Genomic DNA, 25,431 nt, shown 5'->3' on the forward strand with positions numbered 1-25,431 from the left:
TGCCTTAAAATATCTAGATATTCATTTATTTCATGAAATCAGGAAAATTAATAATCAAAACATTAAATTTGGCCGTTCGAAAGCAAAATTAACAAAAATGATTCTTTTTCACCATGAATAATTTGATATTTATTTATTTTATTTTTGTTTATTTTAATTTTTATTATAATTTCACTTACTTTTATAATATATTTATATATACATATTTATATTGTCTATAATATTATACTTATAATTTATATACAAAAACAAACACCTGAAAACTATATAAATTAAATTGGACTTTATATCCACTATGGCACTCGGGCACTATCCACACTTACTAGATCATTTCAATTTAAACCAAATAATTTACAAATGTAGCATACACAAGGTAGTGTGGCATTATTTGTAAGTGCACACAGTGCGATTATGGCAATTGACCATTTATAGATGAGTTGTGCAATACTAACTTTACTGGAGATAATATTAATATGCATAGAACAAAATTGTTTTAGAATTATCATTAATATTTTAGCCCCATTTTTTGTTAAAGATTTGAGATATGATATAGGATAATCTAAATACAGTTTGCTAATCGATGAATCCACTGAAATATCAGTTTTAAAATTTCTTGGCATGGCAATAATTTATTACAGTAGAGACAAAAATGTTATTTTTACAACTTTCTTTGCATTAGAAGAACTGAGAGAGTGTTGTACTCAAGCTATAGTTGATGCAATGAAATCTGCATTACAGGGTATAATCTTAATAAACAAATGTAATCGGTATCGGATCAGATAATGCAAGCGTAATGGTTGGAATAAATATAATGGTTTCTATGCTATCTTAAAAAAAGAGAATCCCAAGCTAATTTTAATTAGATGTGTGCGCCATTCACTTCAGTTAGCCACATCACAAGCTTGTGCCGAAACAGTTCCAAGACATTTAGATTTTCAAATTTCTGAATCTTATAATTGGTTTTCAAAATCCATTCTACGCCAACAATGCTATAAGGATCTGTATAAATGTATGAATGAAAATTATGAACCACTTAAAAATTGTTCACGCATGCAATACGCGATGGTTATCTATAGAAACTGCCGTTGTCAGAATAATTGATCAATGGAACAAACTAAAATTACATTTTGAAACTAGTAGATCGAAGGAAAGGACGTATGTTCCGCTAGCAATATTTGATAAGCGTGAGCAGGGTTCCCAAACATGTCCATAAAACTCAATTTAGCAATAAAACACTATTCACCGGTAGATAGCACAGTTTTCCGAAAAAAATAACAATTTAACAATAGAACACATACAATTTGGCAAATTTAAAAAAATACTTAAAAGTCCGTCGCCACTTTTTAAGTGATATGAAAATTTTTGTAATGAAGTGTAGATTTTGAATATGCAATCAGAACGCGCGAGTCGGCCCGGAAAAATTTCAGGAGCTTACGAAATCCCGGCCGCAACTATTGAAATACGAATTACGCGTCCGGACGAGTTTGGTGATTTTTTAAAAATACTTACAAGTCCGTCGCCACTTTTTAAGAGATATGAAAATTTTTGTAATGAAGTGTAGATTTTGAATGTGCAATCAGTACGCGCGAGTCGGCCCGGAAAAATGTCAGGAGCTTACGAAAGCCCGGCCGCAACTAATGAAATACGCGGCAGCCGAAACCACAAATGGCTGGATTTAGAAATTTTTAAAAATACTTACTTTCATTTTGCCGAGCTCTAGTAGCCACTGTCTATGTTTGAGGTCTATTTTGCAATAGTACACACTAATTTAATTCTAATAATGACTTTTTTGTTATACGGAATTGTACCTAATTATAAAATATTAAAATATATAATGTGAGTGTCAAAAACCCAAAAGTAAAATATTGGTTGCATTCTAGTTGTGCAGTACTAGCGCTCCAAATATAAATACGACAAAAGAATGAATATAGTAATTAAATTATTCCACAACACAATTATTAATTATTATTTATGTACATACTGCTATACTAGATATTGAAATATTGAATTATGGTAATTAGAGTATATAATTAATGTTTAATTCCAATTTGTGAACGTAATACAATATACCTATAGTAGATCACATGACACAGGGTTATTACTTATTGCAGGTTAACTTAATTTTGTACCGTTTTAAAAATAATAATTTATTGAAAGTAAAATCGGTTTCTGGTAGAGTCATTTATAAATTCTATAAGAGAAAACATAGTACGACTAGTGAATCGTGCCGAAGATCACAAACGAGTGTTGTATCAAATACAATTTTCTCTTTCATATCTTTATAGTATGAACTAATATATAATATATACATTTATATATTAGTTTATGCTTTATAGTATAGGGTTGCTAATTTGTTATATGACTATATTAAATAGACACTACATATTACGCTACTGATTTGACAACAACTCGTATCTGACATTTTTTTCAAAATTGACGTTTTGGTATCATTGGATTCGTATTTTCAAGGAGAATATAATTTAATTGAGGTTAGTTTAACGTACTATCGTTTATTTCCCGCTAAAACTTGTTTGAGTGATACCACGTATCAAATATTTGATTTTAAAACCACGTAACTGCAAATCAGATATTATGTTAAAATAACAGTACAATACTGCCATTATAGGCATTAATGCCTTTTTAAACATTAATCTGTCGACTGAATTTTAAGTTAATAGGTAAGTACTATATTAATTGTATGTTTTATTTTCGAAATGATAGATTTCATAATAAAATAGTGTACACTGCATGACATTCTATTTATTGTTGTTTTATGTACAATGCACCTAGATCAATATGACGTCGAAGAAACGAGCACATGCAATGGTCAATTTAGTTAAAAATCCTAGTCAACCTGCACAATATAATAAAGTATTTGAAGATAATCCCCGTGTGAAAAGTGACGAGTTTATGACATCTTTTATTAAAGATAATGACATCAAAAATACTACAGTTAAAGGTAAAAATATTATTTTATTATCTTCCCTCATAAAGTTTATACATTTTAGCATAATATTATATAGTTTAATTGAAGACAGAATACCTATTAATAATTTCTTTTTTTAGTTTCCTGTTTTAATGTAGACATTGAAGGATTTGAAACGTTTAACATTTTACAAAATGATACAGATAAAAGTAAAAATATTATTGTATTACATACTCTGATATTATTTATACATTTTAGCATTATATAGAAATTAATTGAGGGCATTTTATTTTTATTTTTAGTTTCTTGTTTGGATATAGACATTGATGCTATTGAAACGTTTGAAATTGTACAAACTGGTACTGGTACAACTAGCAATAATGATGGTGATTGTAACACAATTAATATTTTACAAACTTCAACAGCTGAGCTAACTACTGAAGGTAATGTTTTAACAAACAAAATTAAAATAACTATGACTATTGTATATTGTGTAGATAATGATTTATTTTGATTGTTAGTTTCTTACACATATTTGAATGTAGATGATATTGAAATGAATAGTGATATTACAAATGACCCAAGTAATAAGAAAAATTTAAAGAAACGTCCTACTGCAATGGAAAATAGAATGTTTGGCCAAAATTATACTGGGTTTCAAATGATCTACTATAAACTTGATTTTAAGGATACATGTTATTTACCATTAACATTACCAAGAAACAAACATTTTGAGCTTATAGAACATTATCCTAAGCTGTATGCAAAACAAATTCCATTGACTCTATCCAAGTGGACAGACTTACAGAAGCTTAAGCATGTCTTGCCTGTTGACACCCATGCTTTTTATGACAGTCTACCACATGCAGATACATTAAAACAAAGAAAACACCCAGGAATATAATATTGTTACCTATTGTTAACTATTTGTATATACTATATATACTATAATTTGTGATTTTTGATGAAAACAGTGAGACTGGTTTTTTTTAAATATTTAATAAGAAAAAATATTTTATATTATTTTAAAAAGTTATAAATTTTAATTTTGTTTTGTTATGATTTTAAGAAGTTGAAAAATTAGTAATTTTAAAAAGTTATTATTATTTTATTTTGTTGAAATCTTATAAGTTGTCATTTTTATTTTGTTATTTTTTTTGTTATTCTATACCTATATAAACTAAATAAAATATTGTGATTAAGAAAACATTACAATTATAGTATAATTGAATACTTAAAAAAAATTTTCTGTAGAGTTACAATACCACGTAAGTTAAAAAATAAATATTTTTTTAAACACGTATCTACAAGTAACAATACCACGTATATAACTTTTGAAATATAATAACCCGTAACTACAATAAAAAAAATTAATAACCACAAATATTAATAAAATTTGTCATATAATAGTATAGCATCTGAAAGTAAAACTATATTAATTAAAAATATTACATAATAATATCTTAAACAGAAATAAATTAGTTTTTAGTTGCTCCTGAAAAATGTATTGATTGTCAGTTACGTGTTGTTGCCAAATCAGTAGCGATAACTTAAATTGTATTGCAATACAAAATACTTGACACTTCTCATAACTGTATTGGTATATAACATAAAAGATACAAAATACTATTGAATCTAAGGTACCTAGGCATCTGAATAAGATATTGTATATAAGCAAATAAAGTTTATATTTGAAAAATATAAGTTTGTATTTTGTACTGTTGTCTGTTACAGGATCATTTTTGAATGGTACAAAAATCTCAAATTTGAGATATGGTTTGTAAGCATATTTAAAAATTCAAAAATCAGAATTTGAATAAATGCATATAATTAGGTGAGCATGTTTAAAAAATCAGCCTCCATGCATAAATAGTAAATTATTTTATATATAATTATTTTATATATTTTCTAGATAAGTGTACTGTCTTATTCTCATTGTAATATAATAAGAAAAAATATTAGTTAACACCTCAACTTTATGCATTGAACAAGAAAATTTAAGCTCAAACTTATTATTAAAGAACTCATTATAAGTAAGTTCAAACACATCATTTGAGTTAGCATGTTTTTCAAAACAAGTTTCCAGATATCTTAGAACTATAAACAAATTGTGATCTGGATGTGTAAGGTATCCTTTACTTTTTGCTTGAACTGAAGCAGCCTCTTGACCTACTGATGATGTATATAAGTTCTTTAAGCCTTCAATGCAAATTAAGCATTTAGTTTTGTTAACTAAACGCTTTGCTATGTATCTATTAAATGTATTTATATAAATATTAATATATACTATTTTATAAAAGATATTTAGAGGTTTTTAAGTTATTACCCTGCAAAAAATAAACTACACAATAATCAAATACTGTTGCCGAAACTAACCGAAATACTCATAAACAAACGGTTAATGATATACTTTAATACTATATCATAAAATCAAAATTAAAATACATAAAAAGGCGATAAAATATAAAATATATTATATTGTCTATATTACCTTCTTATCATAATAATATTATGTAATATAGTTTAAAATTAGTTCTAAATTTCGTCACATGGGCGCCACTGGTTAATTATTAACAGCTGATTTTTATAGTCACTTTGTAAATCAGTCTGGAAGCGGTTTACTATAGGGCGATGTGCAACCTATATATCTTTAATCGTGCCCAATACTTAAAAACGTGGCGGCCATCTTCCCGTTGGCTAAACAGTGTAACCATATCAGAAAAACAAATTGTTAAATACAATGTTTTTCCAAAAATGTATAGACCCAACTCTAGTTTTATTCAAATTACTTACTATTTGCTTAAAATTCTTAATTTTAAAATTAGCAACTGCATAAAGTTAGTATAAATCAAATTAATGATTAAATAGGTATTAATTAATATTAATTACATATTTGAAAAAAATACACGTTTTATTAAATAAAATATATATTTTATTTATTAGAAGCAAAAATGCAACTTATGTAGTTTTAAAATTTATAGATCACGATTGTTTGAAGGCAAGCTTGAATAGTAGAGTTACATTAAGATAATGATTTAAAAATAAGAAAATAGATTGAGAAGGAAAAAGATAAAAATAGTATGTTATTGCAGGAATATAGTGACATGTTGAGCAAAAATAAGAGTAGTTAATCCCACTTGCATGGAATAAAAGTGAAGCTGGAGAAGCAGAAGCAGACTGTGCAATATTTCTGAAAAATAAAACATAAATTAATTTATTTGACCAATATTATATTAGCCATGTTAAAATAATTAAATGATATTAATGAGATCACTTCACTGCCAGTAATGTGCAGGGTGTCTTAGAGAGATTTCTATTTCAATATTTTGACACTGTTAATTGTAACTTGCATCTATATACTATTTTCAGTATTTTCTCTATATTGGTATCTAAATCCCTTTAAAATTTTAACATTGAATAAGTCATTATTTAATAAATATTAGATAGCATGTAATCTTAAATTAAACTTCTTCTTTTTTTTTTTTTTTATTTGAAATTAACAATCTGTACAGTTTGCACAATAAGCTTATATGATAATAGTACATGATACGTGACAGGCGTGATTTAAGCAGCCACCCATTAGTGACTCTTGACAAATTAAACTAAAATATTTTTTTATTTATGATTTTTGCATTTTTTTTTAAATAAAATTAACACATTTTTTAAGTTATTAAAAATTAGGCAAGTAAGTAGCTACTTATATGCCAAACTGTACAAAAAAAAAAAAAAAAAAAAAAAAAAAAAACAATAACAAATAATAATTAAACAAAATTTTACTAAAATATGATGAATATATATTATATATGTTACGGGTAAAGTACAAAATATGGTTGGTGTTCACATTATCTGGGTAATGTGTACACTACCTGTACCTATTGGATAAAGTAAAAATACTATTTATAAAACGTTTATTTCGTACTTTACTCGGGTATTTTACACATTATCTACGACTGAGTGGGTAAAGTACTTTGATAAAATGTATACGATAAAATAACGATTGTAGATAAATGTTTATGAAGAAACACACGCAATAATATTTAGTACGGTAGTAGTTCGTCTTAATACACGCGTGTATTATATATTTGTACACGATGTACATTTGAGTATTGGGCATGGTGGAAAACACCGCATGAATGCTGAAATTAAAAAAAGGTATAAAAATATAACACAAGAAGCAGTCTATTTACTTAAAGTTTTGCGAATCGTGTCAATCTAAACAAAAATCTAAAAACAAGGGTCTAGTGATTAAACCAATGGTGTTTTCGGAAATGAATAGTAGATGCCAAGTGGACCTGATTGATATGCAGTCACAGGGGGATGGAGAGTTCCGGTTTATTATGGTATACGAAGATCACCTTACTAAATTCGATCAACTAAGACCCAAAAACAAAGAGAGCAGAAGAAGTCGCAAAACACCTTATCGACATATTTTGTATTTTCGGAGCTCCGATGATATTACAATCTGACAATGGCCACGAGTTCGTAAATAAAATAATAGAAGACTTAAAAGAAATGTGGGACACACTGAAAATCGTTCACGGGAAGCTACGTCACAGTCAGTCACAAGGAAGTGTCGAGAGAGCAAACCAAGACATACAAAATATGTTGATAACATGGATGAAAACAAATAACTGTAAATCATGGTCAGAGGGACTTCGATTTGTACAGCTAATGAAAAATAGGGCCTATCACGTTGGCATTAAAAGATCTCCATACATGGCCATGTTTGGTACTGATGTGAAAATTGGTTTTTCATCATCTTTACTATCAGCTGAAACAGCGGAAAAATTAACCACTGAACAAGAATTGGAAGAAATATTGCAAAGTGTCGTGTCAAACTATGAACAAAGAGAAAATCATAGTGTTTCCGATAAAGAGGTAAATTGTTGGCAATATACAGGGTGATTTTTTAAGCATCCTCGCCCCATTTTTATGCTTAAATTATGCATATATTCAAATTTTGATTTTTGGAATATTTAAGTGTAGTTAAAGGCGATATTTTTGAGTACTTAGATTTTTCACAACTTTTAAGGAGTATCCTGTAGCGATACCAACTTTGGTTTTTCAAATGACAACCTATATGTTTTAAAGCAAAATGTGATTCAGATAATTTTTCTGAAAATGTTGACATATTGCAATCAAAATTCGAACGAAAACTTCCAGAGTTATTCTACTTGAAATACTAAGGAATAAAATCTAAGTCATACTTAAATGCCTACGTTGTAAATGGATACACGTACATATTTCGCATTTGTGCTATTGTACACTATTGTTCGGTATTTTATTATAAGTAGGTATACCTATGCTATACAAATATTAACGTTGCCTATAAGGTATAGGTAACATGGATAAAATAAAAAGGATATTATTTTATTCATATTTTCTTTTCTTTTGAAAATTGTCAGATGCAATATTTGGCCATTTAGTAATAAGAAGTGATTATTAACAAATATTTTATTTTTATATTGTATACCGAATTATAATTATCGTATCCATTTACAACGTAGGCATTTAAGTATTAGACTTTTATCCTTATTCCTTAGTATTTCAAGTAGAATAACTCTGGAAGTTTTCGTTCGAATTTATTAGAAAAATTATCTGAATCACATTTTGCTTTAAAACATATAGGTTGTCATTTGAAAAACCAAAGTTGGTATCGCTACAGGATACTCCTTAAAAGTTGTGAAAAATCTAAGTACTCAAAAATATCGCCTTTAACTACACTTAAATATTCCAAAAATCAAAATTTGAATATATGCATAATTTAAGCATAAAAATGGGGCGAGCATGCTTAAAAAATCACCCTGTATAGTCGTTATACCAGATTTAATCACTTCTACTTTTTTTCTTAACAGGACAGTACTGTATCTAATTGCTGTGAATCGTGTGGCTGTATTCTTGGTAATGAACAAACATCTATTTGTGGTTTATGTGATAAAAAATAATTATTACAAAACAAGTTTTATTTAGGAAAAAATGTTATTTATTTTTATTAAAAATGTTTCAGAACACCATAGAAAATGGTAGAAGCAATTCAAAATTATCGCTTCAGCAACAAGCAAAAAAAAATGAAGTTCAAATCCATCAACAAATTCCCACCATACAATGTTGGCGACATAGTTAGAGTCAAACTACCAGAAGTAGACAGAAGTAAGGGTGATTCACAGAATGTACTCTTTGCGGTTGAGTCTATAAGTGATAATCAATATTATGAACTCGGTAATAAAAATCGCACTCCTCATCAACTTTATTCCAGAAATCAATTCACTGTATGCTCTGAACCATTAATAAACATTTTAGAAGTTTTAGCCACAAAAAAATCTTTGCGTGAAATAGCTAATGATTAATGAACAATCTTTTTCCGGTGGTCAAGGTTTTAAGAAGTGTTTATGTAAAACTAAAACCTTAACAAATAAATGTAAATGTAAATCCGGGGGAATACTTTGTAATTCTAAATGTCATCCAAACTCAAATTGTTCTAATAAATAATTGTATTTTGCTTTTAAATTTTAATTAAGTAAATAGTAAAATTGTTCAAATATATAATTTATAGTTTAATAGTAATAATAATAAATATTTTTTTTTTGAATTAATATAATTTTTTGGTTTTTGCTACTAGAAAGACTTTGTATAATCTGTACCATTTTAAGTGTTTGATGCGTTGGTCATGTTGTACCGAAGTTATAAGTTTACGATTATAGTTATACGAATACATTATCCACAGCACACCGGATAATGTATAAATTGATTTGATACTACATACTTAAGGAGGATAATGTATACATTACACTGTTCGTATGGATGAGGTTCACATTAGACGGGTAATATTTACACTAACCGTTTTTGTACTTCAGCCGTAACATATATATACAAAAAAAGGTAAATAAAATTATTGCTGTTAAATGTCATATTAGTTCTTACATACTGGAAATAGTGTAGGTATAGCATCTGATTTTAACCTGTTCTCCAAAAAATTAAGAAACATATTTTTCTCAAAATATTTTTGAGATAAAATATCAGCCGACAGTTTACAGCGCTGTGACCCAATTTCATACCAAAAAAGTGTGGTGAGAATTGTTTACTTATACTAAAAAACACACAAATGGACCTCGTTATATATATACACAGGATTGTTTACTAGTCTAAAAACATTTGATATATTGAGAAACTGTTTAACATTATGTTGTATATTAAACAAGCACAAACAATTGTTTGATAGTTAACATCATAATAAAATTAAACTTACCGAACAGGATCTTTTGAAAAAGAAAAGAAACTAATAGATTCTTTTTGCGTTTTCAATTCTCCACACCATTTCACAGCGCATTTAAAAGAATAACCACTTTAACGACTCTATACATTGTAATAATTATACAATGTAGATATATTATATAATGCTTCTAATAGTTCTAATGCACAGTATTATTCAAAAAAATACAGACGACAGATCACAACAGTTAACTGCAGTTAAAAAGCAGTACACACTAAAACACGTGTAACAAATGCTTTTTAATAATCTTAATGTAAATGTTTTAAATTAAATCATGAATTATTATATCAGTTTAGTAGTATATATTTCAAGCGGAAAATTCTCCCTTGGAGCACACTGATTTACCGCGTAACACAATACGGTGATTACACAAGATTGTCCACCTATTTGCCCCTTACACAAAAATATTTACCGTATCAACTATTTTTTCCCTTTTTTAAAAATTTTTTTAGTTAAATATCGCTAATTTTTATAAAAATTACAGGGAGATTGTTTTTATGTTTTTTAATCACGTTGGTTACACTGTTCTAGTTTTTAAAAATTTATATATTTAATTTCTACTATTTAGTTGCAAGTTAATAATTTTAAATTTAGTTACTGCTGATCCGTCGTGTATTCGAGTTGTGTTTTTTCAAGTTATTATTTCAATTAATTAAAGAAATGAATTTACCAAAACTTTCAAGCGATTTTCAATCATTAGTTCATCGTATACGAAATAATTCAGTTCCAACCCATCCAGGATATACTTCAATTTATTCAAGATTAAGATCTTTCGAACATTTTCCTTTTCAAAATAAATATGCTCTAGCTGAATGTGGGTTAAAATATACAGGAGTAGAAGATATCGTCGAATGTTTTTGCTGTGGACTTATTCTTCATAATTGGAAACGAGAAGATGACGTTTGGATTGAACATTGCAGATATAATCCAAAGTGTATATATGTATTATTAATGAAGGGAAATCAATTTGTTCAAAAAGTGTTAAGTAAATATTGTAACAATGAATATATTTGTAATTGTGAAACTAGGTCATACGATACCGTTTGCTAAATCATGTTCTTTCATTATATGTTGTAATAAATAAAAAAAATATTATAAACAACTTATATGTGTTAGTTTTTAATCTAATATCTCGTGGACGTGTAGTTCAGTGGATTAGTGCGTTAAGTTAATTTAATAAGTTAATTTCATGTTTCAGGTAAGTAAGTATAAATAATTCCCTCTACTCCCTTCACTACACACTAATCTACTGAACTGTACGTTCACATTTTTTTACCATTTTTTTTTTTCGCAACAGATTTAGTATATAATATGTTTACTGATGAAAAAAAACCTCAGTTCAAAGTATATGTTCCATCAGTTACATTATACTAGATTTTTTCATATTGATAGTCTGAAACATTATTATAAATATTATTCATCATGGTTCTACCTATAATCGTATCAAAATCAACCTTTGACATTCGTCCGTATAGTAAGAAGAGCGTTTCAGTCGGTTTATTAATTAATAAACAAATTTCGATTATTGTGTTATTAGAATGTAAATTATCAAAGAAGATAATTACTTTAAACTTAGAACAATGGTTTACACTCATGTCTGAATCTAATTACATTTCAATTACTAATAATTTACACACCAGATGTAGACGAACAAAAATATCTGATAACTTCACATATTCAACTAATGTTAAGCAGAGTTCAATTACTTTACATATCAATGATGATTATATCACTTTATCACATATAGATTTATGTAGACTTAAACAGCTTCAACATTGTGTAGACCTCTACATTGCAGAAAAACAGAAACGTCTACCAAGTTACCAAGCTACATTTAACACAGCTTACGATCTAATAAAAAACGACGTCCGTGGTCTACCTATCAGTTGTCAGAGAAATGAATTCACAAACCAGTATATACAAAACTATGATTTTAGTTATTACACTCATCTGCAAAACGATGACACATCATTCCTATATGAAATATTACAATACCATTTTAATACAATGTCAGACTTAATACTTCAGGATTTAATAGTATAAAATAAATAAATATTTATATAATATATTGTATTGTTTATTCAATAAAAAACCCATTTTTTTAAAAAAAAAACATATAATAATTAGCCTATTATTTTACTTTTGATTGTACGACGTCCTGGGTCTTGTAGCATCGTGTCAAATATTGACTGCATGGTCTGATTCAAGCTAACATTCAATGTCTGGTCTTTTGACTTTTCGCTTGTATACAACTTAACACCAGCTTCACTAAACTTCCACCTATAATTATTTTTTTTTTTTAATCATGAAATGAAGTGATAATAAAAATACCTATTGAAAAAGATTAACAATAGTTTAAAAAAAGTAAATTAGTGATAAATTATTTACCTATCCTTAACTGGAACATTTTCAATATTTGAACATTTATAATGTGTTATCACCCAGTAATCTGTTGGCTTCTCCTCAAATGTAGTTTTTATCGTAATTAAACCATCACCTTGTGGCTTGGTGAGGCGCGGTCGTACGCTCAATCTGCGGAAACGCACTAAGCGTACGTACCGGCCGCATTTGCTAGCTCCCGGATGGGTGACCACCCGGGATTTTTAGCAACATATCCTTGCCACACTTACACAAACACGTGTTACAACCCTACCCAATTAAAAACCTACAAACAAATATACAAAAATAATCCCTACCGTACCACCTCACACCCAATGGCCTATGTTGCCGCGGGTTCTCCTTACAAAAAAAAAAAAAAAAAAAAAAACCATCACCTTGTCGAAAAGTTAACGAATTGAAAACTTCCTCATCATATTCTTCTGATCTTAAATGATCACCAACATTGTCTCTGTATGATGCATTCTAAAAAAAAAAAAGGAAAAAGAATTTATGTGATCATTATAAAAAATAATTTAACCAACCATTTTCATCTGCTTCTTTTTCATAGATTTTTTTTCAATCGTCTTCTCAACACCACGTTTTAAAGTGGTTTTTGTTTTAGATGTTGATTCTAATGGTTTAACTTTAGAGTCAACGGATCCACTGAAATGTTCATTCTATGAAACATAAAAATAATATATTTTTTTTAATTTAAAAATGTAAAAGTGGTTTTATAGCCGATATCTAAAAGAAATATATTTTATTTTTATGTATGTTTCTTAATAATTATAACTATAACGTTGAGTAGTGTTACGACTGACCTCCAATTTGTTATTTGGTTTTTAAAAAAAAACTTTACTTACCTACCTCTGATTCTGAAGAAATAATTGATGTTCTATAAGACATTTTTGAACTGCGTTGTAGACTGTGTTGAGGACTGAATTGAAATCTTGAAGACTGATGAACGTTAATGGTTTTACACTGGCTTTTTATACACAGATATTAGCCACTACCACAATAATTTTATATGTAAAATGCTAATGTTAATAGCAATGACTTGAAAAACCTTTCTACAAACTTGTTTTACATGAACACAAGTGACATTATATGAATTATTAAAGAAACAGGATCTAAAATAATCACCCGCCTTGAAAATCAGATTTTATATAGAAACGTTAATGACCTTAAAAGACTTTTCAACAAATATGTAATATAAGCAATAATAGTATAATATATATATATATAATATTAACATTTATTAGAATCAAAAAATAATTAGTATGAACCGGATTTCAGATATAAAAACGTTAACGGTTAATAGCAATGACCTGAAAAACATTTCCAAAAAAAAAAAATGATTATATATGAACATGAAATTATATGAACTGGTTAAAATATCAAATATAATTTACAATAAATTAGAATGTATATATTCAAATAGACTTCTCATGTAATAATGTAATAAGAATTTGCATAAAAGACTACAAACATGTTCTTACATGGACAAAAGAGAATGGTATTGATAATGTAATGTACAATCACCTCAGGATTATGAGAGGTACCTAATATTCAACGTTCAAAGAGAGGGTTAAACTCTAGTAGAAAACACCGAATTTTTAAACATAAAATCATCAGTTCACCAGCAGCTCCAACAGACCAAGAAGCTATCAGAACAGCAACCATCCTCGACTCTCCAGCAAAACAGTTACCTTCCATCAAAAAACACAAAAAACATCTTCAACAACAGTGAAGAGCAACCGCCAGCCAGACTCAGAAAACAGTCATCAGTCAGACTTAGAATACTTCAATACTAACTATGTAAGTACCTATTTTATTAAAACTTTTAATCTTTACTCCTATATTTAAAAAAAAACTAGAAACAGAATAACAATGATTTAAACACATCATCGTTATAATAATATAGTTTTTATGATAATATTATCTATGTTTATATGATAAAATGTTAACATGATATTTATAAGATAGTATTACTATCACTAGTCAGTAATTACATTTTATTACACATCAGCAATCTACTATTAACCGACATAACCTTAAAATATATACCGTCTCTATCACCATAGAACAGTTGTACTATCACCGAACGCGATATTTATTATTTTATAATATTTGATATCAATAATATAAAAAAATGTTACATTATCATAGTATAATATTCAATATTTACATAAAAATATTTCAATTTGAGCTAAGTTTTTATAATTGAAATAAGTAGTATAATATTCTTATTCTAATAAGTATTCAATAAGACTGTCTGCTATTAGATATAAAAAAATATAACGAATTGTATGTATTCATTTAACATTAGATAGGAGAAAAAATAAATTTAGTATAATATAACATTGAACACAGTTATAGTTATATATGACATGTGTTCCTATATTTTAATCTTCATTTTTTATTTTTTATAAAGTTCATTTAATTTAGATAAAAATTAAATTATTTACAATACAGTTGGTTAATATATTTTATTACATTTTTTTCTATATTAAATTGTAGGTATTCATTTAAAATTATTCAAGGGAAAAAATAAATTTAATATACAACAAATAGACAGGTATAAGTAATATATGATGTGTGTACCTATATTTTTAAACTTCATGAATATCATAGTATAATATTTCAATATTTACACAAAAAATATCTTAATTTCAGCTAAGTTTTTATAATTGAAATAGGTAGTATAATATTCTAATTCTAATAAGTATTCAATAAGACTGTCTGCTATTAGATATAAAAAAAATATAGCTATCTATAACGAATTGTATGTATTCATTTAACATTAGACAGGAGAAAAAATAAATTTAGTATATGACATTGAACACTGTTATAAGTAATATATAATAATATGTGTACCTGCATTTTAATCTTCATGATTATATCTTTTTATAAAGTGCATTTAATTTAGATAAAAATTAAATTATATACAATGTAGTTGCTTAATAATATATTAGATTATTAAATTTTTTTCTATATTAAATTATTCAAGGAAAAAAATAAATTTAGTATATAACAAATATACAGTTATAAGTAATATATATTTGTGTACCTACATTTTTAAACTTCATGATTATATTTTTATAAAGTCCATTTAATTTAGATAAAAATTAAATTGTATACAATACAGTTGGTTAATATATTTTATTACATTTTTCCATCTATCTTTATTAAATTTTATGTATTCATTTAACATTATTCAAGGGAAAAAAATAAATACATTTATTATACAAAAATATACAGGTATAAGTAATATATGATGTGTGTACCTATATTTTTAAAACTTCACAGTATAATATTCAATATTTACATAAAAAAATATCTCAATTTGAGTTAACTTTTAATAATTTAAATAGGCAGTATAATATTCTAATTCTAATAAGTATTCAATAAGACTGGCTGCTATTAGATATAAAAAAATATATCTATCTATGACAAATTGTATGTATTCATTTAACATTAGACAGGAGAAAAATAAATTTAGTACACAACAAATACACAGTTATAAGTAATATATAATATGTGTACCTACATTTTTAAACTTAATTTTTAATTTTTTATGAAGTTCATTTAATTCAGATAAAAATTAAATTATATACAATACAGTTGTTTAACATGTTTGATAATTAGATTTTTTCCGTCTATGTTTCTATGATTTAACATACTGTGTATTAACATTAATGAATTTGAAATAATATTACAGACAATGGATTCAAAAAATAAAGATGAACTTATGAATAAATATCAATATAATTTACAAACTATGGAATCATTAAGATTAGGGAATATTGAAGATAATAAAAATAATATATTAGAAACGAAAGAAATTAATAAAAAAATTAAAGAAACAAAACATAACATTTATTTAATCAGGATATGTTCATCATCAAATGAATTTGAAATCGATCAATTAAGAGATAAATTGTTTTCTTTAAAAGAAGAAAAAAGAGAAATATTTAATAAATATGGTAATAAATATATTGATTATGTTAGAAAAATGGAAATCTGTTATGGAGAAAGATATCGTATGGATATGATGATACGTTGTCAAACATTTCATGACATTTTCTTTTCTAAGAAATTATGATTTTAATTTAATGTTTATAGCTATGTTTTTTTACTTGTAAAAATAAAAAACAATTATTATTTAATGATGATGTGTGTTACTATTTTAATATTTTATTACTAGCAGATAGTTTGCAAAAATCTATATAATTTACAGAACATGACATCATACATTGAAAAAGAAATTAATGGAGTATTAAAACAACAGGCTGAAAATGAAAAATATGGTGAAAGAGAAGACAAAAAATTTAAAAAATTAATCTACGATATTAATATTAAAATCCAAAAAGCAAACCTTAAGTCGACCAGAGAAAATTTATTAAAAAAAAAAAAGAAATTAAAGCTAATTACGATGAATCAAATTATATAGGTTATCGATGTCAAAAAAGTATAAACTGTCATTTATCATACCTATATGATTTATTAAATAATAATTAAGTTCTTTAATTTCTTTTTTTTAAACTAGTTGCTTAGGTTTGCTAAATATTGTATGATTTATATTAATAAAGTTATTAAAATATTATTATTGTTTATTATATTTTTTTTTTTCATTTAATTTATTTTCAGCTTAACTATGAAAAGAAAAATGGTGACAAAACGTCAGCGAATGACATATGCTGATGAAGGAATATTTGAAATTGAAAGATTTAAAAAATGTTCAAAAACTTTTATAGTTAAGAATAATTTAAAATTTTTAGACTATAAACTTTTTTTTAACTATACTTTAGACAAAATAATTCCAAAGTTAAAGGAATCATGTCTACAAACATCTATAAAATTTAATTTATATGTAGATAGTGTATATGAACGAATTATCAAACAAGAAGTACAGGATATAGCATTTAAAACCTCTAATACACTTGCATGTAATTCCTCTGATTTTAATAAATTACTGAATGGGATGTTCAATAAATTATTAAGTGAAGAAGATGATTTTTTAGCAAAAGCTTCTGGCTGGTCACTTAAAACAATAGATGCATTACAATTGAGAATTAATATAGTAAATCCTCTCAGAAGAGGAACGTATCTAGATCTTCCTGAATATATCAAAGATAAAAGAGCAGTCATAAATGTAAAAAATAATGATGTTAAATGTTTTAAATATTCAATACTATCAAAGTTTGATAATCGTTCAAATAAAACTTATTTTAATAAGAAATATTTTGAAATGTTAGAAAAAAAAAGTGGCTTAGATTTTAAATGTATAGATTTTCCTACACCAATCAGTCAGATAAAAAAATTTGAACGTATAAATAATGTATCAATTAATATTTATAGTTTAAATGATAAAAAACATATTTTCCCTCTATATATTTGTAATACTGAAAGAAAAAAACATTTTGATCTACTATTGTTTAATAATAATAACACATCACATTATTGTTATATAAAAAATTTTTCAAGATTTATTAGAAGTCAGAAAACTAAAAACTGTTCCAGATTAATTATCTGTAAAAGATGTTTTACTACTTTTAGTGAAAATCCATGTAAAAGCAAACTTTGGGGTAAGAAAGGGTTGAGTGAACACCAGCATAATTGTAGAAAGAACCAATTAGGGAGACCAATAATGTTTGAAAAGGGGGATGATGATTTTATTTATTTTAAAAACTATAAAAATACACAGAGAATACCAATTGTTATTTATGTAGATTTTGAATGTATTTTAACTCCTAAAAAGAAGTCTAGTGAATTTAATAGATGCGAAAAATCTAAAACTTATGCTACACATTTACATGAAATTATGAGCTATGGGTTTTATGTCAAAGTTAACTATGATGTTATATCGAAAGAACTAGTAAAACAGTTCAAAATTCCGAGAAAGGTGGTAATTTATAGAGGTGAAAATGCTGCAAAAAAATTTATGGAAAATATGATTGTTATTGGAAATAATATTAATAAAATGTATCAAACAAATAAACCGATGAATAAATTAACTAAAGAAGAAGAAGAAAGTAATTTTAAAAATACTAAGTTTTGTGGAAAATGTTCGAGACATTTTAAAAATAATAATTTAATTAAAGTTCGAGATCACTGTCATTTTACTGGTAAATATAGACAATGTATTTGTCTTCAATGTAATTTTGAAATAACTAACCCCTCATTCGTACCAATTTTCTTCCATAATTTATCATACGATAGTCATTTCATAATTCGGGAACTTGGTTGTAATGATAAAGATATTCACGTTATTCCTAATTCGTCAGAAAAATATATATCCTTTAGTAAAGAAATCGCACATAGATTTAGTATTAAATTTGTCGATACATTCCGTTTCATGAGCGAATCATTAAGTTAACTTGCATTAAATTTATCTGAAGATAAGTTAAGGTTTAGAGAAACTCTTAAAAATTTTTCCATGAAATCATTAGATCTAGTCACTCAAAAAGGAATCTTCCCTTATGAATATGTCGATAGTTGGAGTAAATTAGATGATACTTTTTTACCACCAAAGTCTGAATTTTATAACTCTTTGACAGACGAAAAAATAAGCGATAAAGATTATATGCATGCTAAAAATATATGGCGAACATTCGATATAAAGACTTTAGGTGAGTATAGCGATCTTTATTTAAAGACTGACGTTACCATACTGGCTGACGTGTTTGAAAATTTTAGAGACTTATGTTTATCTACTCTCAGATTAGATCCTGCTCATTACATGACTGCTCCTGGATTTGCTTTTGATTGTATGCTTAAGTACACTAAGGTAAAATTGGAAAGGTTAAAGGATTACAACATGCTCCTCTTTTTTGAAAACTCAATCCTAGGTGGCATTTGTCAATCAACTAAAAGATATGCTAAAGCAAATATACCAAATATTGAAGGACTGGACTATAATTCAAATGAACCAATTACATGGATTACATATCTTGACTGTGTAAATTTGTATGGTAAATCTATGTTAACAGAATTGCCTTTCAAAGATTTTGAGTGGGTTAATGATCTCAATATCGATGTCACTAAAATTGCTGATGATTCAGAAGTTGGGTATATATTAGAAGTCGATATCGAGTACCCTAGGTATTTACATAAAAGTCATAATGATTTCCCATTTTTACCTATTAATGAGTGTCCTCCTAATTCTAAAGCTAAGAAATTGCTTACTACATTATCATCAAAAAAAAACTATATAGTACATTATAAAAACTTAAAACAGGCGATTTTAAACGGTATTAAAGTAACGAAAATTCATCGAGCTATTAGCTTTTCACAAAGCAAATGGATGGCATCATACATTGAATTGTGTACAACTATGAGAGTTGAAGCTAAAAACGAGTTTGAAAAAAATTTTTGGAAGTTGTTAATCAATAGCGTTTTCGGTAAATGTATGGATAATGTTCGCGCAAGAACTTCTATAAAACTTGTTTCATCAGCAAAAAAAGCTAGGAAATTAATGGTTAAAACTAATTTTAAAGACAGAACTATATACACTGAGAATCTTATGGCTATTCATCAGCGTAAGGAAATCATTAAATTTGACAAGGCAATTTATGTAGGATTCGCAATTTTAGATGTTTCAAAAACATTTATGTATGACTTTCATTATAATGTAATGAAAAAAATAAAAATATGGTGCTAAAATTAGTTCTTTGTATTCAGATACTGATTCGTTGGTATACGCTATCCAAACAACAAATTTTTTCGATGATTTAAAAAATAGTTTACTACCATATTTTGATACATCTAATTATCCTAAAGACCATTATTGTTTCAGTGAGACTCATAAAAATCAACCCGGATATTTTAAGGATGAAATGAAAGGAATAATTCTAAAAGAATTTGTCTCATCATTAAGACCGAAATTATATGCGTATAAAACTATACATAGTGTTGAGGAAAAAAAAGCAAAAGGTGTAAAGAAGTATATAATTAAAAATCACATGAAATTTGAAAATTACATGGATATATTAAATGCATTTATAAACCATGTAACTGTTGAGGATAAACAAACTCATAGAAAAATGAATTTTATTCAATCGAATAAACATATTGTCCATTCGAAAACTATGACTAAGCTTGTTCTTAGTGCTAACGATGATAAACGTTATATAATGGATGATGAGATTAATACATTGGCTTATGGCCACTATAAATTAAAAAACTTTATATATCCGCAATCGAAATAAACAAAAAGCGCTATCTATCAGTATTATATAATGTTTTAATTGTTAAACGTTTCATGTGAATAAACAAATTTTTTTTTTAGTGTTATCAAAGAAAAAGGTAAAATATAATAATAAGATAAAAAATAATATAATATAAAATTTTATTTTAATATATCTGACAACGTTATCCATGAATTATGACTTGAATTAAAACCTAACCACTTGACAAACATTTTATTCCCAACTTTTTTTATAACACGTTCAACAAGAAAGGTGTTTGGAAAATCAGTTAATTTAATTTCTTGTTCATAAAAACCGCCTAAGATGATATTGTTCGATTCATCTTTTAATTGATACGTTACTGGATTTGTATGTAAAATTTTTGAAATTGTAAACATTTCTGTCGTCCAATTTGGTGTGTATCCCTTATCAAATATATGTTTATATTTAGATATTCTTACTTTATCATTAATGTTAAATTTTGGTTTGTATAATGTTTTGATATTTGTATGTGTTTTAAGTTTAATTTTGTTTGCATCCATTCGAGCTTCACTTGGTGTACATTTAATTGTTCTATGTTTTGTATTATTATAGTTTTGTATAATTTTTGATATTGTATTATACCAATTCCATGTACCTGTTGCAGTAAAATGTTTATATATTTTATTTTTAAGAGTTTGTATTACACGTTCACAAATTGAACACTTAATGACACTGAATGAACTATAATGTTTAATTTTATATTTTTTCATTAAATCTTGAAATTGATTATTATAAAATTCTGTACCATTATCTGTCTGTAACAATTTTGGATTAGCTTTTTTCAATATATTAAACATAGCTTTTGTACATTCCTCCGCTGTTTTATTTTTTAGTGCTTCTACCCATACATACTTGGTAAATGTATCAATTATGATTAAAATGAATTTAAAACCTTTATTTTGTCTAGAATGTGACTGCATGTCTATTAAATCAGCTTGCCAGAGATCATCTTTAAACCGTGTAACTACGCTACGTCTAGGAAATATTTTTCTCGCTGGTCGATGTAGCTCATTAGCTATATTCTCTAAGGTTGTCATTATACTATAATATTTCTCTCACGTAATTCTTCTAAAATAGATATGATTTCATTACTAACGCCAGTATTACCAACTCTTTGTGATGATGTTAAAAGATTTAATCTAGTTACTAATTCATTTGGATCATCATAATAAACTAACTGTGTTTGAGGTATTACATCTTTATATAAACCAGAACCTTTCTTAGCATGTGGTGATGCAGTAAAATTAAACATCTTTTCAACTGGAGGATCTACAGACATAGAACTGTTTGCTGTAGGGTTAAAATCAAATGGTTCATTTGTTATGGTTGTATTATTATGAACATTACTACGTTTAGCACTCGAACTAGATAAATGTTCGTTTAATTCTTTAAAGCTTATCCGAGGAGCTCTAGAGTTATTAATTTTAACTATTTCTTCGTTTAACTGTTTTTCTTCATTTTTCATTCTTTCGTAGAGAGGTTTTACAACGGTCGCCCATTTATGAAACTTTGAGGTTTTTGGTTTCCCATCCGCTTTTAAATGAACTCGAGAAGTTTTCAAAATATCGTAATAAGATTCCATATCTTGTATAGTTGTATTTTTTGGTTCTTTCTCACATAATAAAGATTGTAGTCCTAATGTCCATGGGTAGTATTTATTAAGCAGCTGTAAGTTACCATGGCTAAAAGTTACAGAGTAATCTCCTATTTTGTAAGAATCACTAGTTCTATCATAATGTAAACCATAAGATTTATCATAACGTTGTGATTTAGGACGTTCAAAAAAATTTACAAATGTCGAATTTAATTCATCATCTTCATTTTCACCACTAGTGTATGAGGTTTCTGCATTTTTATAATCAGCTAGTTGTAAGTTACACGATGTATTTTTTTCTATTTTTGTACTGAGTGGTTCAGTTATTGGTTTAAATGCTTCACGGAAATAGTTATCTGAATCTATAATACCACGTTTCATTTCCATTATTTTTTGTTTAATATTTTTTTTTGATATTATTAAATTTTTCAGCAAAACATTTTCTTTGTTCATAGTAAATAATAAACTCAATATTACTGTATCGTATGACCACTGGCAAGACTATGTAGATAATAACAATGTTACATTATATATATATTATATATAATTATTTTATTTTAATAAACGTATGAAAACCACATCTATATCTTCCTTCATTCATTTCTCGAGTTTTATCAATAACCATAAACCCATAATCACTTTGATTCCAACATAAATGAGAAATTTTCCGAAATTCTGAGAAATCCATATCTGTCGACGAATGATCATTGAATATATGACGTAAATTCATATTATCTTGTTTCAGAATTATTAAAAAGTTTGAGTTATCTCTTACCAACTGTTTTGGTATTTTAGAATATGTTTGTGCTAAATAAAATACAGAGCTAGCACCTGAATGTCTACAGATGCTAAAGTATTCTCTAATAACAGACTGTGAATCACATATTACATCATCAAAAATTATAATAGAATTTTTCTTGGTTAAGTTTGGTTTTATAACTTTATCTGCGTTTGTAAATATGAACAAATTAGCACCTTGTATATCATCCATTATTTTTTTTAACAAAACATATTTTTCTTGATTAGAGGTTTTAGAGTATAAATAGATATTTTCAAATCTTAACCCGTTTTCATGTGTGATTAGATTGTACATTATATTTGTTTTACCCGATCCACTAGGACCAACTAATATAGCACGTATAGTATCAGGTAATAACGAACCATGTCTTGATGGTTTTTTTGATATTTGTACATCTACGTTTATTATTTCTAATTTATCTTTCTGTTCAATTAAATTCATTTTCTTATAAATACTCGAAGATTTTTATTTTATATTCAGTTATTGATGATGCGTTCAACGCGAAAGTGTAAATCGAAAAAGACTGGTAAAGGTATTGTAAACTCTCTTATAAATAGTCTTCCGTTTGAATCCCATATTCCAGGTTATCAGTTTTGTGGACCAGGTACAAAATTAAAAAAAAGATTAAATCGAGGTGACATAGGAATAAACCCATTAGACGCTGCTTGTCGTGATCACGATATTGTGTATGCAGCGAGTAAAAATTTAGACGATAGACATAAAGCTGATAAAGTGTTAGAAAACCGTGCCTGGGAAAGATTTAAAGCAAAAGACACTCCTAGAAAAGAGAAATTGGTAGCGTACGCGGTAACAAACGCGATGAAAGCTAAAAGAAAAATAGGAATGGGTTATAAAAAAAACGTGCTACAAAAATAAAAAATCTCATGATAGCAGTAAAGAAAAAAAGAATGTCTAAGAAAAAAAATGGTAGCAAAAGACTGATTTTACCACCGAGACAAACAGGAGGTGTAATTCCCTTAATACCTATATTTGCGGGATTGTCAGCACTTGGTAGATTAATGTCTGGAGGTGCTAGTGTGTATAATGCAATTCAAAATTCAAAATTCAAAAAGAAAAAAGGGTAGTGGTCTAAATTTAAACAAAAACAAGGTATGGAAAAAAAACTGTTAAATACGCTACCTGACAGACTACTTTCGTCAGAAGATATTATAAAATGTATAACTAAGTTGAAAATCAATCATTTCCGTGGAGTGTTTTCACGTGATAACTTACCTAAAAAACCGTATGTAAATGAATGTGGTATATTAAACTTGGACATATCTTCAGGCGACGGGAGCCATTGGGTAGCGTTTCATAAAAATAAAGATAAAGTCATATATTTTGATAGCTTTGGTGATTTACCTCCACCAATTGAATTACAACGTTATTTTAAAAAGTTTAAAATAGTTTATAACTATTCTAACTACCAAGACTTCAATACATTCAACTGTGGGCATTTATGTCTTGAATTTTTACAATGCATGAATCTATTACACTAACTTTAACTGGAAAATCGACTGAATTGACTGCAAATTATTTTCCATCTCTAAACGTTTACGAGGATTCAGAAATAGCTTTGTTATCTTTGCAAACGTTCAATTCATTTTCCAAATATTATAAATCCAATTAATAACCGACTGAAAATAGAAGTAATTCCTTCAAAGAAACATAACATAAAATATTGCAGTTTTGAATTTAGTTTGAAAGATGGATGCTATGAAATAGAAGATATTAACAATTATATTGCAAAAGAGTTACTCCGAGTTAATAAAGACTATGGAACACAGATAACATTCAGTGTACGTATTGATCCTGTTGATTTTAGAACGTATATAAAATGCAATGGACTACTTAGGTTCGATATTCCATTTAGTATAGCACCTGTTTTTGGGTTTAAAAAGATACAATGTGGACCGTTTCATGAAGATCGTCGATCGGATAAAGCGGCCAATTTAAACACGATTAATTCTATAAAAGTATTGTGTAATATAGCACATGGGTCATTCAATAACCAACTTCAAAGTCATTCGATATATGAGTTTTTCCCGATTGGGAGAACAGGAACAAAGGTTGTTCAATCTCCGTCAAACCTTATATATTACAGATTAAACAAAACAGATATTAATTCAATAACTTTTCAGTTAGTTGACCAAAACAATAACCCAATTTACGATTTTAACGAGACATTGACAGTTGTTCTACATATTAAACGTCACGGATCTCATTATTAAA

General features: G+C 27.0%; 4 protein-coding genes and 4 pseudogenes across 6 annotated transcripts; 6 read left to right on the top strand and 2 right to left on the bottom strand.

Moving 5' to 3' along the window:
- Positions 1–7,194: 7,194 nt before the first annotated feature.
- LOC149058556 (KRAB domain-containing protein 2 pseudogene) lies at positions 7,195–8,871 on the top strand (annotated as a pseudogene).
- Positions 8,872–8,924: 53 nt separating this feature from the next.
- On the top strand, positions 8,925–9,415 carry LOC149058557 (uncharacterized; annotated as a pseudogene).
- Positions 9,416–11,618: 2,203 nt separating this feature from the next.
- LOC149058558 (uncharacterized) lies at positions 11,619–12,239 on the top strand. Its single transcript, XM_089218497.1, has 2 exons — positions 11,619–11,736; positions 11,944–12,239. Exons 1-2 carry the CDS (start codon positions 11,619–11,621, stop codon positions 12,237–12,239), a joined length of 414 nt encoding a protein of 137 aa, XP_089074623.1.
- A 12-nt stretch (positions 12,240–12,251) lies between these two features.
- Positions 12,252–14,462, bottom strand: LOC149058559 (uncharacterized). Of its 3 annotated transcripts, none has more exons than XM_089218493.1 (5): positions 13,443–14,462; positions 13,118–13,252; positions 12,971–13,058; positions 12,585–12,693; positions 12,252–12,476 (listed from the first exon to the last, which is right to left on the bottom strand). In XM_089218493.1, the coding sequence occupies exons 1-5, from the start codon at positions 13,479–13,481 to the stop codon at positions 12,320–12,322; spliced, it is 528 nt and encodes a 175-aa protein (XP_089074619.1). In that variant the 5' UTR covers positions 13,482–14,462; the 3' UTR covers positions 12,252–12,319. The 3 variants fall into 3 exon arrangements, 2 of the variants coding, with proteins under 2 accessions (XP_089074619.1, XP_089074620.1); XR_016190091.1 differs by having other exon boundaries at positions 12,436–12,476; positions 12,585–12,861; XM_089218494.1 differs by lacking the exon at positions 12,585–12,693.
- Positions 14,463–17,232: 2,770 nt separating this feature from the next.
- Positions 17,233–18,548, top strand: LOC149058560 (uncharacterized; annotated as a pseudogene).
- Positions 18,549–21,842: 3,294 nt separating this feature from the next.
- On the bottom strand, positions 21,843–22,787 carry LOC149058561 (uncharacterized). Its single transcript, XM_089218489.1, has one exon. The coding sequence runs from the start codon at positions 22,785–22,787 to the stop codon at positions 21,843–21,845; it is 945 nt and encodes a 314-aa protein (XP_089074615.1).
- A 901-nt stretch (positions 22,788–23,688) lies between these two features.
- LOC149058562 (uncharacterized) lies at positions 23,689–24,075 on the top strand. The gene has a single exon (XM_089218402.1). The coding sequence runs from the start codon at positions 23,689–23,691 to the stop codon at positions 24,073–24,075; it is 387 nt and encodes a 128-aa protein (XP_089074528.1).
- A 601-nt stretch (positions 24,076–24,676) lies between these two features.
- On the top strand, positions 24,677–25,430 carry LOC149058563 (uncharacterized; annotated as a pseudogene).
- The last annotated feature ends 1 nt before the right edge of the window (position 25,431 follows it).

This window comes from Diuraphis noxia, unplaced genomic scaffold, assembly GCF_037042655.1.
Source record: "Diuraphis noxia isolate RWA-SAM2 unplaced genomic scaffold, SU_Dnox_SAM2 contig0002, whole genome shotgun sequence".
NCBI classification, from domain to species: Eukaryota; Metazoa; Arthropoda; class Insecta; order Hemiptera; family Aphididae; genus Diuraphis; species Diuraphis noxia.

What these genes read in the sequence shown, in the direction of transcription:
- LOC149058558 (XM_089218497.1), top strand. Translation starts at nt 11,619, where the DNA reads ATGGTTCTACCTATAATCGTATCAAAATCAACCTTTGACATTCGTCCG. An exon ending in GATTATTGTGTTATTAGAAT is followed by an intron (nt 11,737 to 11,943) that starts GTAAATTATCAA and finishes TATCACATATAG; the next exon opens with ATTTATGTAGACTTAAACAG.
- LOC149058559 (XM_089218493.1), bottom strand. Translation starts at nt 13,481, where the DNA reads ATGTCTTATAGAACATCAATTATTTCTTCAGAATCAGAG. An exon ending in TTATTTCTTCAGAATCAGAG is followed by an intron (nt 13,253 to 13,442) that starts GTAGGTAAGTAA and finishes TATGTTTCATAG; the next exon opens with AATGAACATTTCAGTGGATC. An exon ending in TTCGTTAACTTTTCGACAAG is followed by an intron (nt 12,694 to 12,970) that starts GTGATGGTTTTT and finishes CCAAGCCACAAG; the next exon opens with GTGATGGTTTAATTACGATA.
- LOC149058561 (XM_089218489.1), bottom strand. Translation starts at nt 22,787, where the DNA reads ATGGAAATGAAACGTGGTATTATAGATTCAGATAACTATTTCCGTGAA.
- LOC149058562 (XM_089218402.1), top strand. Translation starts at nt 23,689, where the DNA reads ATGCGTTCAACGCGAAAGTGTAAATCGAAAAAGACTGGTAAAGGTATT.